This window comes from Daktulosphaira vitifoliae, unplaced genomic scaffold, assembly GCF_025091365.1.
Source record: "Daktulosphaira vitifoliae isolate Bord-2020 unplaced genomic scaffold, ASM2509136v1 Scaffold_4, whole genome shotgun sequence".
Classification (NCBI taxonomy): Eukaryota; Metazoa; Arthropoda; class Insecta; order Hemiptera; family Phylloxeridae; genus Daktulosphaira; species Daktulosphaira vitifoliae.
The window spans coordinates 2,462,688-2,479,155 of NW_026099575.1; the positions used below are offsets into that span (position 1 = coordinate 2,462,688).

Genomic DNA, 16,468 nt, shown 5'->3' on the forward strand with positions numbered 1-16,468 from the left:
TCATCAAATCAAAAAATTGTTAGTTAACTGTTTTTTCAGTCGATCCACAAAATTTTATCTAACAGTAACTTATTTTTTAACATCTATAAGATCCATTTGAAAACTAATTTTTCTATAACAAATATGTGCTGTAAAAATTGTCTTGTGCAATTTTATTAGTGATTAATTCCTAAGTGTGTAATATTAAAAAATAATAACTAATATAACACATAAAATTGTTTGTACAATATAAAATCATTCTTGGGGATGTCTGGATTTTTTCCTGTGCTGCATTAGGATATCTAAGTATAAAATAACACAGTATATCCAACTTCAATGCAGTAATTGTTGAACACATTTTTTTTAGTCTTATTACTTTCTGGAAGTTTCTTCCAATAGGTTTTTATAGACTCAGAAGAGTATGATTAATTTTTATTTCAGCAATTTTAATTGAAAATTAATTACTAAAATTATTTTTAACTTATATTAAAAAAAATTAAAATAGTATTAAACTGTGTAAGTTTTGCTACAAGTCTAATATGAGTTATGCTAAGAATTAGTAAGTTTTGGTTATATATAAGTAGAATTAATTTTTTCTTATTTAAAAATTCTGTGTGTCATCTAAAATTAAAAATATATTAACTCATCGTTAAAAAAATTTAATTTTGTGACATGAGTTTTATAATCAATGTTAAATTATAAGTAAAACCATTATAATCTCCAGTGGTGCTCAAAAAAAAGTTAAAAATATTAAGGAGTAAAAAATTATTTATTTAAAGTTCTTTTTGTTTAAAATCTAATATACATTTATTGAAATCAGTTTAATATTTCCTTGAAAAAAATATCTGAATAGCCTTTCCTTTTTTTAATAATAATTAAATTTGTTGGACAATTTTCTCAGTGGTCCAGTGAGAAAAAAAATCTTAAATTTAATGAGGGCCTTCTGAGCCAGGCCGACACTGCGAAAAGATGATTATTTTGCCAATGTTTTCATCTCGTTAGCTTAACGCGTATCCTGCAAATACAAATGTATTGTTTTATAAATACAAAATGAAATTTTTTTAAAAATTTGAATTAATTTTATATGTACTTTTTAGAATATGAAAGCATATTCCAAAAAAAATAAAAATTAATTTTCAAAATAAAATCACGTAATGTAATGTATTATGTTTTGTAAAAATGTAATTATATATATATGTCTTATAAAAAAAGTTGTACAGTTTCAATATTACATTATTATATTTGATTTCCATTTAATGAGAAAAAATGAATAATTGTTTGATTATCAATCATGATTATAAATTAAAATATTTAACTCTATACGTATATTTGACAAAACTTCAAATAATCATAATGCAAATGAAAAAAAACTGAACCATTATTTAATGAATTGACTGCATATTTTTAATCGAGTTAGTTAAGTTTAAAACCAATTTACTTAGCAGAAGATTTTTGTAAGTTTATGATAAATCATAAACTATTGTCCACTGTTAACTTATAACTGCCTTGTGTTTACTTAATTTGACTAGAGCGTAGGAGTATTGCAACAAAATATTTGGGAACTCTAATTACATAATTTTTTACCTAATCTAAAAAAATATTTCTATACAACAAGAAATACAAATTAATTCATTTTCGGTATAGTCTATGGCAGAATTTTAGGAGACAAAGCCCCCTCAAGTCTCTCCAGATTGCGGTCAAATCCAAACTGGACTGAATTAATTTCGTTACTCGCCTTTGAACAATGAAATTATATTAAATCATATTTTTGTTTGATTTCATATGAAACTAATTGTAATGACAGTTTTAGAGAATGGGATACCGAATATCTTTATAAACGCATCTGTTTAATAACGAATACTATCATCATAAAAACGTACCTCTATATTTTTTAACTAAACTAATTGAATGTTATAATATTAATGTGCTTACAATGTTATAATAAGCACTAATAAGGAGAGATAAAAAAGATTTTACGTCTGAAAATTGGAATCGCTCTTCTTTCCCCTCCAAAAAAAAATTTAAGGGCTCACACCAGTTATGTTACCTTTATGTACCTATTTTATCAGAAGTCGGATACATTTCGGGGATCTTTATTGTAATAATTATTTGTTAATAGACAGTAATCAATTATAACGCTATTTTATTATATTAATTAATATTTATTAATTAGTGATAAGGGTTATATTTTTCCATCAGATAATATATTGCTACGATATTCATCTACTCCGAAATTTGATAATTTTTTAATCGATTTCCCGAATTATCGATATTCGGAGCTAATTTCATTCGGAGCAATCAATTAATAGTCCTATTCGGAGTATTCGTCGTCGTAGTAACATCCAAATTTTTGTAACCAGGTATTCGTAGTAATTGTTGTCGGTGTAAATGTATTCGAAGGATTTTTTTACAGTGTCGGAGTAAATGAAAGTCGGGGCATCATCAGTTCGTGGCAATCTCCGGAACCCGTAATTACTATCCCCTCAGAACAATAATCACTGATAAAGCTACAATTAAGAAAATCTAGTCATCCATTACTATCAGTTTTACTTCCCCTTTAATATGTTCAATTAATTTGACTATATTTTCATATACTTCTTCTAGCTCTTCGTCGCTACTATTTGTTATTGGCATATACACTTGAACTACTATTGTGTCTTTTGGTTTCATCTGGAACTTGACTACAATAATTCTATCATCGTATTGTATATAGCCTTTAACTTTTTCACCTAGGGTTTTATTTATTATAATCCCTACTACTCCTGTGCCAGATTTCTTCTCTGATGCTCCTGTATGTATTTTTCTATAGTCTCCACACCAGAAGTCTACTGACTTTGGCCATCTTATTTCTGATATTCCAAGGATATCAATATTCATCCTGTTCATTTCCATTTTCAGGTTATCCAACTTCTCACATTGTAATAAAGTTCTTACATTCCAAGTTGCTATGCGTTTATACTCTTTAACATTTCTCTCCTCTTTCGTAGTCCCCAGATCTTTCTTTTACAGAAAAATTAATGGCATAACCTCATCTAATAATAAATGCTAGGTTTAACATACTCTACACTAATATATTTTATTATTTTAATTAATTTCAAACTATCATTTTGATGCTTACATAACTAACAAAGTTAAACAGAAATTATTTTATAATAAGTTTATTTTAACAACTTTTATATTTGTTATATTAGATTCTTGTATTATAGATGAATTATCATTTAAAGTTTTCATGCTAAAACATTGTATAGTTTCATATTTGGTAACCATAACAATTAATGTAACATTCATTTTTGATTTTGATATATATTTAGAAATACTTTGTAAATTGGAATTTACCCCATCACTTCAATTTAAAATATGTTAATTTTAATTTAATTAGTTTAGTTTGTTTTATTGATATTATTATTGAAAAAAATTAATTTTCGACCATAAAAACATTTATTATAATGTGTTTCTTTAAAAGAGAATTTGTTTTTTATTTTAAATGTAATTATGTATTACATAAATATTTAATTAAATTAATAAAATAAATATATATTAATTTAATTAATTAATTAAATTAATATATATTAATTTAATTAATTAATTAATTAATCATATGTCAGTTATAAAATGTTTGCAATTAATTATTATAATAATTATTTAAATATTTATTATGTTTTATTGACTGACTTTTGATATGATTTATTCATTAAATTAACAAATGAATTATATAATTTAAATCCATATTCAATAGTTCTATTATTTAAATCAAGGTAATATTTTTATGTTGTAACAATGTATTTTGGGCTTTTATAAAATATTCATTGTATTATATTTCAGAAAATTCTTTTTGTATTTTTTCCTATTTTTTCATATATATTTAAAAAATGATGTGTTATTTTGGGTTATTTTTAACTCCAATAAGCAATAGATTTTTTATATCACATATTTGAAAAAAATTAGTAAATTTATGCATAATATTTGTAGTTATAATTATGAATAAAAATATCAATTAAAAAAAAATTTCTTTAAATCCTCTTAACTCTTAATCATAATAGTTCATGTTATTTTAATAATCAATTTAAATCAAATTTACTTATTGCACCATTTTGTTGTATAGATTGTAAATATTCTAAAAAAAAAAAAAAAGATCCTCTTAACTAAATTTTATTACATTAAATGATGATAATCATTGTTCATTGAATAAGGTTAGTAACTTTTTAAATGTATATTTTTCTTAAATAACTTATTAACAAATCCTGTTTCCATAGAAATACTAATTCCTTATTATGCAATTAAAAATGTAGAGAAATTTGTTTATTTTTTAAATTTATGAACCGTGCATTCTGCTGAAAATATAAAATTGAGTAAATCTAATGTAATTTAATAAGACATTACATGTATCTGGACGATGTTCATTCACAACAGAATAGTAGATGAATTATTAAGTAATGAATTATTCAATGGAAAGATAGAGCTTATAGTACAGTGAAATGATCATAATATTCATATAACTAGTTTCATATACATGCACATTTTTTATGTATTTATCTTAAAAATACGTATTTAAAATTAATAGATACAATGCGCAACAGAAAAATGAACGTAAAATTAAAGCGCACGTGGTATAACCTAAATTATTTTAGTGAATAATTACAAAAAAAAATCAAAAATAATGTGTACATTATTTAAATATTAATCATCAAAACAAAAATCAATCTGTGAAAAATAAAAGAGTACAAAATTTTGCTTACAGAGCAATAAGATTTTATAGGTAAAACTTTTTAGTTTTTAATATTATTGATTTTAATAGATAGAACTTAAAAAAAAAAATTAAATAAATTTTGCATATTTAGTAGCTTTAAAAGTAATAATATCAGCATTCTAAATCCAGTACTAAATTAATTACATAATATATTATTTACGTAAAAAAGTAGGTATTAATCCAACAACATATCTCCGGTATAAAGAAGAGTATGTGGTATTTTTCCTAACACGGCAACCTCATAATATTATGTTAAAAAAAAGTTTCACCACAGGAATTAAAAACTCATCATAAATAATGTAGCACAACATGACAATAGTACAATGGTTATTAAAAATAAATTTCTCAAATTGATTAATTTGTACAGAAAATTATAAAAAGTTAAAAAATTAAAAGTCAATTTGAAAATATCTAACATAGAACCTTTAAATTTTTATACCAAAAAATGATAAAGACGCGTTAAAATCATTCACAACGTGGTGGTGTGAATTATTAAGACGGAGTAGGCCGCCCTGAAGTAATGCATAACAGCAGTTCCAAGGCGGCTAACAATAAGCCGGTTGGGTTAATAATAAAATTTAGTTAAGAGGATTTTTTTTTTTTTTTTAAATTCAGAATATTTACAATCATTACAACAAAATGTTGCAATAAGTAAATTTGATTTAAATTGATAATTAAAATAACATGAACTATTATGATTAAAGTTAAGAGGATTTAAAGAAATTTTTTTTTAATTGATATTTTTATTCATAATTATAACTACAAATATTATGCATAAATTTACTAATTTTTTTCAAATACATGATATAAAAAATCTATTGCTTATTGGAGTTTTTTTTTTTTTATTCAGAATATTAACAATTCAATACAATACAATATAATCCCAACCTGGGAGGGCTGAGGGATATGCAGCGCAGACTTTTAGTCAGCGTCGTACACTCGGTCCTCCTGTACGGGTCCCTGGTTTGGGCGGATACTCTTTAGTATTCGTCCAAAAACCGTGAAGCCCTGCTCAGGATGCAGAGACGGACAGCGATCTGGACAGTTTCGGCGTACCGAGCGGTGTCCGGAGTGGCGGCGTGTGTCCTGTTGTCACTGCCACCCGCCGACCTGCTCACCGAGGAACGCGCCTCCAGCCATGAGCTCCGCCGAGAACGGGGTCGGTCCCTCGAACCCGAGGACCGGCTGGCGCTCAGGCATATGACCATGCTTCGGTGGCGGACTCCGCCTCTCAGAGGAAACGATGAAAGACGAGTGGACCAGGTCCCTCATAGGACCCGATCGGCTGGACCGGACTCACGGTGAGATGACCTATCGTCTCATACAAGTGATATCCGGCTACGGCTGGTTTAACGAGTACTTACACCGTATTCGTAAAGCAGCCACGCCACCCGACACAGGAGGACCTGAGGCGCTGGTTTAGGCCGCCCTGAAGTAATGCATAACAGCAGTTCCAAGGCGGCTCACAATAAGTCGGTCGGAGAGAAAAAAAAAAAGGGTAATATCTTCGATTAGACACGATTTGTAATCTTTTGATGTATTGTTCATTAAAATCGGTACAGCGATAGCTGAGATTGAGCGTTCAAAAACAAAAAAAAAAATACATCATAGTAAAATTAATACCTTCTCAGCTTCGCATCAATACTAAAATTATTAAAATCGGTGTTTCCAAATTTATTGAACACTCTGTATTTCTTAAATTAAAGCTTATGTAATATACTTTAGTATGGAAAAAAAAAATTTCGAACTTTATTTTGTTTTTATGGTGAAAATGTTTAGTGTTTGCTATTTTTGTGTTAAAATTTTTAGAATACCTTACGAAAGTATTTGAGTTTTTAAATCATTTAATTTATACCTCATTTAGATTCAATAACGTTAATAAAAATCAAGGACCCCATCATTGTAGTCCCCTCTTGTTTGATGAAATTTATTATTCATATTAAAGTTTTTTTACTATGAAATTTTTTTTTATGGCTTTCATTTATTTCCTCAGAGCTCACTTGACCAACTTTTAGCTTCGATACAAAACTGAAGGTTTTTTTTGTGTCTGTTTCCACTTTTTCTAAGCTCTCACCTAACAGATTTTTTTCAAAAATACGTCAAAAGATCACAAATTGTTTCTAGTCCAAGTCATTACTCTCAAAAATTGAAAATTTTCCCTCGTTCCCCGTAAATGGCGGAAACCTCCAAAAAAATTACAAATTTAAAAATCGCTAATTTTCGAAATTTTTTCAATTTTTTTTTCTTAAAACTGCCATTACTTTTACAAAAATGAACAAATCAATATAATTTTTTTTTATAGATACTTGATGTCTTTACCTATAATTTGGTATATTTTTTTTTATACATTTAACCCTTTACCTGCTCACAGGAGGGATTTAAAATGACAACTTTTTCACAAAAAATTTACTTTTACAACTTTTGAAAGTGTTCCGAAAAAGTCTATCTCCTTTATATATATCTTAAATTAAAGATAATGTAATATACTTTATTATGAAAAAAAAAAATTTGACCTCTGGACTTGTCTTTGTGGTGAAAATGGCTACCGAATGCTATTTTCTGTGATAAAATTTTAGTAAAATTATAAAATAATATTTTTTAATAATCCATATTTCATTCGACATTCTTTATCTTAATCAGGATATTAATAAGGAAATAGTAGATCATGTAGCTTTTGGAATAATACACCAATTTTTTTAAAATTAAACACAATCTAAAGATTTGCATCGAAACGTTTTTATGATAGTGATTTTAATCACTGTCAGATATCATTATACTTGAACCAACTATGCCACGTCACTACTGTGCTGGGTTTTTTAAAATATGTTTTTTGTTATTTTTCGCAATTACAAAAAATATTTTAAAAATTAATTTTTTTACTAAAATTTTTTTTAAGATTTAAATGTAGCCATTTTATAGATAAGATTTTTTATGAGATATAATATTTATATCTCTCTTTCATTCGACATACTTTATCTCAATTAGGATATAAATAAGGAAATAGCAGGTCATGTAGCTTTTGTCATAATCTACCAATTTTTTAAAATTATACACTATCTAAAGGTTTGCATCGAAGCGTGTTTTATGATAGTGATTTTAATCATTGTCAGATATCATTATACTTGAACCAACTATGCCACGTCACCACTGTGCTGGGTTTTTTGTTATTTTTCGCAATTACAAAAAATATTTTAAAAATTAATTTTTTTTTAAGATTTGAATAAGATTTAACGAAAAAGTTCAAAACCAAAAGTTCTTATTTTAATTCAGTTATTGCGTTTTGAAGTTTGTTAAATTTTTAATTTTTTTACGAATTTTATATGGTATCAAATTGTTAGTCCATGTTTGTAAAGTACGGAAGTAAACATTATTTTACTGTTACCAGTAAAAAACGTAAAAAGATAATGTTTACTTCCGTTTTTTATATACATGGATATAAATTTGATACCATAGAAATTTTTTTCTTATTTGTCCAATATAAATAGGATCCTAAATGAACTTTGATAGTTTATTTTTACGACTAAGTATTTGTAAAAATAATGACACTAAGTGTTTTAAAAATGTAAAAAATGTAATTACTAAGATTTGGTTTACATATTTATTATTATCAAATTTCAACTGTTTTTAATTGTGTTACTTTTTTCTTTCCTTAACCGGCATCATATAGGCCGTTTTGGAATTGCCATTAGTCATTACTTCAAGACATAAGCGTGTTTTTTGATAGTATTAACACAATTTATTCCCTAAACATAATTATGCATATAGTATTAACACTTTCATTCTAAGCTTGCGAAATGTAATACTTAAATTAATGACTAATATATTTCAAATTAAAGTAATGATGTATTACACGTACTGCAAGTATATCTATGGAGGGAGGGATTGAATTGTACGTGTCCCTCGTCCAAAATTCGTTTTATCTTGCTATTTTGCAATTAATTTTTAGTTGAATAAGTCATGCAAGTTATTTTAATGATCTAACAATTTAATTTATAAAACTTATCTTAAATTTCTTAAATAATTTATTGATTACATATATTTTTTAAAATTATTATAGGTGTTTTACATAGTATAGTCTTTTAAATGATAAAATCTAGTTTAAAAGTTTGTTTATAAAATATTAAGTGAAAATTATGGTCAATATATTTCATTTATTTGATTGATTAGTATTTTTATTAATATTATTTGAATTTTTTTATTATGTAATAGATAGAACCTTAATAAAATTTAAACGAAATAAAGAAAATAAAGAAGGGCAATGTCGACAAATAATAATTAAAAACTCCAAGAACGAAATAGTGGGCAAAATAATGTTAGAGAATGCCGGCCGACAAATAAATAAAACCTTTTTTAAACATCCAACGTTAGTAGAAAATTTGATTGGAGCAGGTGAAAAAGCGGAAAAAGCTGCTATAATGGCAGAAAGAGACTGTCATTCAAGAAATTATGGTTGAAATAGCTACTGTAATTAATTGGAAAAAATCAATAAATTTACTGTTAATTTCAGCAAAAATGTCAGAGTGACGAGGATCAAAATTAGTTCACCGAAACGTACGAAGTAAATATTTAACTATAGTCAGACTTTATACTTTATTAGCTTAAATAAACTTTTAAATTGAATATTGAAAAAAAAATAAAAAAAAAATTTTGTAAGAAATTATTTTTTATTCTATTACTCTCAACCCTTTAAATACATGACAAATATGTATTTGAATCAATTTTCTTAAAAGTTTCACGATATTTTTATTTAATTAACTTAAAATATATTAGAACTTTATTATGACACAGAGCTTGCAAAGAGCAGCGGAATAGATTCACTTAAGACAGTACCTCATGTCAATTTTGTTTTCATTGGACGGGAAAATTCTTTTGGTAAGTAAAATTTTAATATAAAATATTAGTTATTGAATAGGAATTTAAATGGTTAAAAGGGATTTAAGATGCTTTCAAGCATACCTTAAGCTAGTATTAGATTTTATAAAAGAAAATAAGAAAATTATGAATGAAGAATTGTCAGTAGATCATTTTATCGAAAATCTAATTGAATTTTAATGAAATTCTTTGTTCTTTGTTTATAGAATATTAAATTTTAATGCTATCAATTAAATTTAATAGAAAATTGGGTTGGATATCATTTATTACTGTTTTTGTGATTATGTATAAAATACATGTTCCTAATTTTAAATTATTTTTTTAGTTGCAGTTTTACTTCATATAAAAAAAAATAACATATAATATTATAAAATAATATAAGTTATTTTATGACATATTTCTATTTTTACGAATGTTAGTATGTCAAAATTTTATATATTTTAACATACAAAAAGATTTATAAGGATTTAATAGTGTTCTTAATATTAATATTCTTTTAAACATATTTCATAAATATTATTATTTAAATTTTCACTATTATAGTTTTTAAATTGTATATGCGTCCATAATAATTGTGGTGTAACAAAGTTTTTTTTTTATTTGACAAAGTATTTAATAGTTTATACAGGGTGGCCCANAATAAATCTAGTATAATTATCGTACTTGGCATAAAAAATTAAACTTCTAGAATCTTTTTTTAAACGAATATGCGTTTTCCAAAAAGTAAAGTGAAAATAAATAATTAAAAATCAACAAAATCAGTTATAACGTATTTTAAGACTTTTACATGTTTTTTAGTGTATGTAGTGTTTTTGTGGGCTATTTATTGAGAAAACAACATTGAAGTTATTATTTTTGAATTTCTTGTAAAATTTCCTTTACTTGAGTTTTACTTTTATTATTCTAAGTTAAGAGAAAAAAAAGTTATGAGACATAGATCAGTTATTTCTATTAAATTTGACTCTTCGACTCAACTTAATAGGCCCGGGGGCACGGGTTAACCTTAACGGATCGGTCCCAAATTTTGCACAGCTCATTTTTTTGACCATTAAAAAAAANGTCCCAAATTTTGTACAGCTCACTTTTTTGACCATTAAAAAAAAATTAAGGGGTAGCATAAAGAAAAAAAAGACATTCGATTTTTGAGGGCCACCCTAATATATACACACACACGCACAAATAATAAAATGTAACTTTTTTACTCCTCTTTTTTTTTTTAAATAGGTCCTCAATTTGACTTATAAGTAAATATTTCAATGACTTACTCATTTTTCTATAACTGATAAAAAGGATATTGTTATGGGATTATTTATTTAATAAACATATAATTCCGATAAACTTTTTGCTTATTAATTTATAATTTTCTAATCATCAAATTCATTACCACAGTCGGAAACATACAATCCCTCAAAATGTATTCTACTATCACACACTCTTTGAATAATACTATGTAATCAACCGTAAACGGTGAAAATGATGAGATCCGGTCAATTAGTTAGCTTGGCAATTCTGTCTTCATGAAATCTGATCTATTTCAATGAAAATATATCGATTCATCAACACCTGCTGTTATTCCGATTTGCATACACCGAAACATATAATTTAGAAATTAAACACTATTTTTAGTACTCAAGTGTTTCTTTTTATTGCGGTTTTTGTGGGTTGAAGTTTAAGACTTCGAATAAAAACATTCGATTTTACATTAGAAATTTCTACAGTCATTTTGAATAATTTTATGTCGAATCACATATCTTATAATAAAAATTGGCTAATGGTTTTGAGTTTTAATTATTAAAATTAAAGTAATTTTTAAATTAAGATTTTGTAAACATTTAATAGTGAAATATTTTAGAGTACACTAATAAATTCCACTGTTAAAATAATAAAACGTTATACTTCATTTTAAATGAAGTCGATATAAAACATCAGTGTTTCGTTACAATATTAAGTTTTTTTAGCTTCGGTGCGAAGCTGAGAAGGTATTAATTTTACCATGATGTGTTTTTTTTTTGTGTCTGTCACACTTTTTTTCAACTCTCACTGGACAGATTTTTCTCAACGATACGTCAAAAGATCAAAAATCATATCTAGTTGAAGACATTACCATCAAAAATCAAAAAATTTTCCCCTGTTTCCCCGTAAATGATGGAAATCTCCCAAAAAATTACAATTTTTAAAATCGGTAAATTTCGACATTTCTTTTTTTCTAAAAATTGCTCTAATTTATTAAAAAATGAACAAATTAAAATAATTTTTTTTTAGATTGAAACCATAGGTAAATCTAAAATCTACTTAGCAGGATATAAATAAGTAAATAGGAGATCATATTGCTTTTGGAATAATCCACCAATTTTCTAAAATTAAAAACTACCTACAGCTTTGCATCGAAGCGTTTTTCTTATGATAGAGATTTTAATCACTGTCAGATATCATCTATACTAGTCACTAACTATGCTACGCTCACACTGTGCTTTTTTTAAATAAAATAAAATTTTTATTATGTCTAAAATAATTAGTCTTTAATTTAATTTTATGTTCCAATTTTTTCATTCTACGTAGTTCATAAAATAATTAATTTAATTTCTTAATTTTTACAATAAATTAAAGAGTTTAATAATTGAAATCTATATCTAAAAAAGTTATTTAAAAAAAAAATACAGATAGAACCTTATGATTCCATTGTCGTGATATACTATCTGATGTATTTTGAAAGGGCATGACTTATTAATAAATTTATTTCTTAGTAATTCAATCAAGAATATCTTTTTATAATTTATATTCACAATTAAAAATAATCAAAGATTAATTTATTTCAAATTATAATTTCACGCGAAAAACAAGTGCATAATTTATTGACATGAGTAATATAAAATGTATTCAGCTGTATATATTAATAATTTAAGTTCTTAGTTTTAAAACACAATTTCTATTTATAATAAAAAAATATTAAATATTATATTTGTTAAAATAAGATTCTTAAATTTTAATATTAATCTAAAAATAATTATGAGCTACTGACTAAAATATAAAAACAGTTTAATTTTAACTTTATTAAATCAGAAGTATGAATTATATTTTATTTTTTTCAATATTTATGAAAATATACCTAGTTTCTCCTTCAAGTTGCAACAATGATTGTCTAGGTATTTTAGTAGGTTCAGGATGGACCAATGTAATATTATATTATTACTTATAATATTAAAATATTATATTATGTTATCTTTTGTACATGTATGTCATATATTGTGAATTCACAAGATCACCAAAACAGAGTTCCCTTATTTAAAACTTAAAATATCAATAAATCAGGCAATTAAATCTGATTATCGTACAGATTCAAAGTAACGCCCATGTGCGGGTTTTTAATTAGGTCCAGCCAATCACATTNTGGGTTTTTAATTAGTTCCAGCCAATCACATTTAACTATTAATTAAGATCTACAGTTTCTAAGATCACACTAGGGATCGCTACAGGACCCTCGTCTACTATAAAAACCCATTTTTTCCTATTAAAATCAGTTCTTTTGGCGATTTTAAGATACACAAAATCTATTATACTATATAAAAAATATATTTTTTCAATCTATAAAACACTTAGTTTTTTTTAATTTATTTGGACTTAGAATATTTTTTTTTAAAATTAAATGTTCAATGGACAAGAAGTGAATTTCCGGCCGATAGTTACAGTCTTTTGGTAGATAAAAATAGTATATTTTCGTCTGACCTTGTCAAAGCGGCCGATTCCCAGGTAACCGTTATTATTATTGTTCACTTGCTGCCATATCATATACGGCGGCCCCGTATCACCATATCGCGGTACTTTATTACAAGAAAAGCAATAATAATAACGCTTGTTTTCTACTGCAGTAGCAAATTTGACCGTAAACGGAGATATTGTTTATCTCCGCTATTAACGTAGCATACATTTGATTATTAAGGTTTGTAAAAAAACATATAATATTCACGGTCAATATGTCGGGGAAATCATTAGCACAAATGTGAATTATGCTGAATTACGTCGCGAATGCGCTTTCAGACAGCTACCATGCTACGCGTCGAAACCCAACATGCTAATTATGCTAGAGGAAAACATACGTAGCGAAGGGAGGGACCCAGCTACCGAAATTTTACCGCCCCGTACGCCGCTCGATAGCGAAATTCCGGTCCGCGAATCCGAAGTGGAGGTTTATATATATATATATATATAATTAATATATATATATACCTTGAGGGCCGTACCATTTGGATACGCGTTAACATTTAATGAATAATATTGTTAAAAAATGAAAAAGATTATTCCTTTTTAAATTTTAACTTTTAAACTATGCTTTGCTCACAAAAAATATTTAAAAAAACTTGTATTCATGGTAAAATGCTTTTTTGCAAAATTCAGAATTATGCTTAAAATATTTCATTCACATATACCCTATTCTTTTAAAATTACCCTGCTTTTGTGTTTAATTTTTATAAAGTTAGATGTTTAAATCAATTGCATTTATTTTTCAGACCAAATAATGAAGTACATGGTGAACAACATGAATCTAGTAAAAGTCAATCTTATGTTGACAATATTGTAAGTTTTAATTCTGTGGATGATCTTTTTTTTACAATTAATTTCTTTAAATGAATACAAAAATTATATATTTATTTTTAATTTTTACTAATGATACGACCCTATTTATGCTCCAAATGATTGTGTGTTTGTTGATTTATATGGGCCATTGCCTGCTGGTTGGAATGGAGTATCTTATTTGTTTGTGGTAATGAATCACTTTTCTCGATTTGTTCAATTATATCCATTAAAAAAAGCTACTAGTGTTGCTACAATCAATCGACTAGTTAATAATTATATACCAAATTGGGGTAAACCGAAAATTATAGTCTCTGATCATGGCAAACAATTTATTAGTAAGGTTTGGCAGTCTAAGTTATCGATGCATGGAATTCCACCTACATTGACTAGTGTTTATCATCCACAGTCAAATCCAACAGAACGGGTGATGAGAGAACTAGGACGCTTGTTTCGTACTCATTGTTCTAAGTATCATGCTGAATGGCCTCGCTACGTTTCATATATCGAGTGGGTTTTGAATAATACCATTCACGAGTCCACTAGTTTTACTCCAATTGAACTTTTCTGTCCCGAGAAACATCAGTCATTGATTCAAACTATAGTAGATTTTCCACCAAGTAGTGATATTCCGCTCGAAACAAAGTATGAGATAGCACGTGAATCTCAAAAGAGCAAAGCATTTGCTCGAAAACAACGTCATGACCGCATAGGTCCACACTAGGGTGGCCCTCAAAAATCGAATGTATTTTTTTTTTACGCTACCCCTTAATTTTTTTTTAATGGTCAAAAAAAATGAGCTGTGCAAAATTTGGGACCGATCCGTTAAGGTTAACCCGTGCCCCCGGGCCTATTAAGTTGAGTCGAAGAATCAAATTTAATAGAAATAACTGATCTATGTCTCATAACTTTTTTTTCTCTTTACTTAGAATAATAAAAGTAAAACTCAAGTAAAGGAAATTTTACAAGAAATTCAAAAATAATAACTTCAATGTTGTTTTCTCAATAAATAGCCCACAAAAACACTACATACAGTAAAAAACATGTAAAAGTCTTAAAATACGTTATAACTGATTTTGTTGATTTTTAATTATTTATTTTCATTTTATTTTTTGGAAAACGCATATTCGTTTAAAAAAAGATTCTAGAAGTTTAATTTTTTATGCCAAGTACGATAATTATATTAGATTTATTATTTTATGGACAGTTAATTAATGATTAATTACAAATTTAACAAAATTGATTGTATTATTACATTTTGTCGTATCAATATATCAATTTTGGTTTACTGAATTACTTTAAGATAGTACCAATTATATTATTATTAAAGATAAGAATATTTGAGTTATTTNTACCAATTATATTATTAAAGATGAGTATATTTGAGTTATTTTCGACAACTAACATAATTTGTGTCGTATAAATGCAGCAAACAATTTGTGAACACGTTAAATATATTTTACCTGTTTTATTATTATATATTAAATGATACGTTTTAATTACAAATGTACAATACTTTTAGTGTCTTTTAAAGTATTACGAACTAATATTTATCTTATTGGTAATTATTCCCACGAAATAACTGGTAGTAAGTTACCATCAAATTTACAACTATTTAATCTGAACACTGATTTTTTGAAAATTGATCCATCATTTTGGAGTGCGAACAACAGTTACATAAATGCTTTAAATACTATAAGTAAATTACGAGTCATTAATGATACAGCCTCGCGTGACATTAAATTAATCTAAAACTACATTAATATATTAACTACAAATGAAGAACAGAAACAATACGTTTTACAAATAGTAAGTAATTATCGGAAAAATTCCCTAATTGTAAAAAAAGTACATTATCAAAATATATATATTATAATATATATACATATATTATAATAATATTTATTAATAATTATAATTATTGTTTTTTTTCTCTTTTGTCCCTTTATTTGCAGAGTGGTTTTTGCCTTCGGGTTTTGTCCACTATTAACTTAACTAATAATTTAATAAAGTCCTCTTAATTTTCTTAATCAACAAAAATCTTGTTATTGCGTGAATATCTTCAATATTCACGAGTATCTTATTTTTTTTCCCCTTTAAATAATTCTCTCTAGTTTTAAGGTAACGGTCTTCGACATACTAAAGTATGTCCACCACTGGTGACATCAAACAAACATATTTGTTGTATTTACAAGGTATCAGCGTATTATGGTCTACAACAACCCTTTATATTTTAATATATATATATATATATAATTTTTAGCTTCGATGCGAAGCTGAGAAGCTATTGGTTTTACTAAG

General features: G+C 26.2%; 1 protein-coding gene and 1 long non-coding RNA gene across 10 annotated transcripts in view; one reads left to right on the forward strand and one right to left on the reverse strand.

Annotated features, from left to right (window-relative positions):
* Window positions 1-35: 35 nt before the first annotated feature.
* Window positions 36-16,468, reverse strand: part of LOC126905375 (uncharacterized) — a 24,459-nt gene continuing 8,026 nt past the window's right edge. For 6 of the 8 annotated variants that reach the window (XR_007703984.1, XR_007703983.1, XR_007703978.1 and 3 more), the window contains one exon: window positions 36-994. This is a non-coding gene — a long non-coding RNA (uncharacterized LOC126905375). Of the gene's footprint in view, window positions 995-15,606; window positions 15,861-16,005; window positions 16,381-16,468 lie in introns of those variants that run through there. The other 2 variants (XR_007703981.1, XR_007703982.1) reach the window with 2 other exon arrangements.
* The window catches only part of LOC126905370 (E3 ubiquitin-protein ligase RNF8-like), a 16,473-nt gene continuing 5,568 nt past the window's right edge, over window positions 5,564-16,468 (forward strand). For both annotated transcript variants that reach the window (XR_007703969.1, XM_050685010.1), the window contains exons 1-3: window positions 5,564-6,027; window positions 8,936-9,284; window positions 9,515-9,598. Coding sequence is in view for 1 of the 2 variants with exons in the window: in XM_050685010.1 (XP_050540967.1) it covers window positions 9,560-9,598 (39 nt within the window). In the remaining variant the exon portion in view is untranslated. The remainder of the gene's footprint in view (window positions 6,028-8,935; window positions 9,285-9,514; window positions 9,599-16,468) is intronic.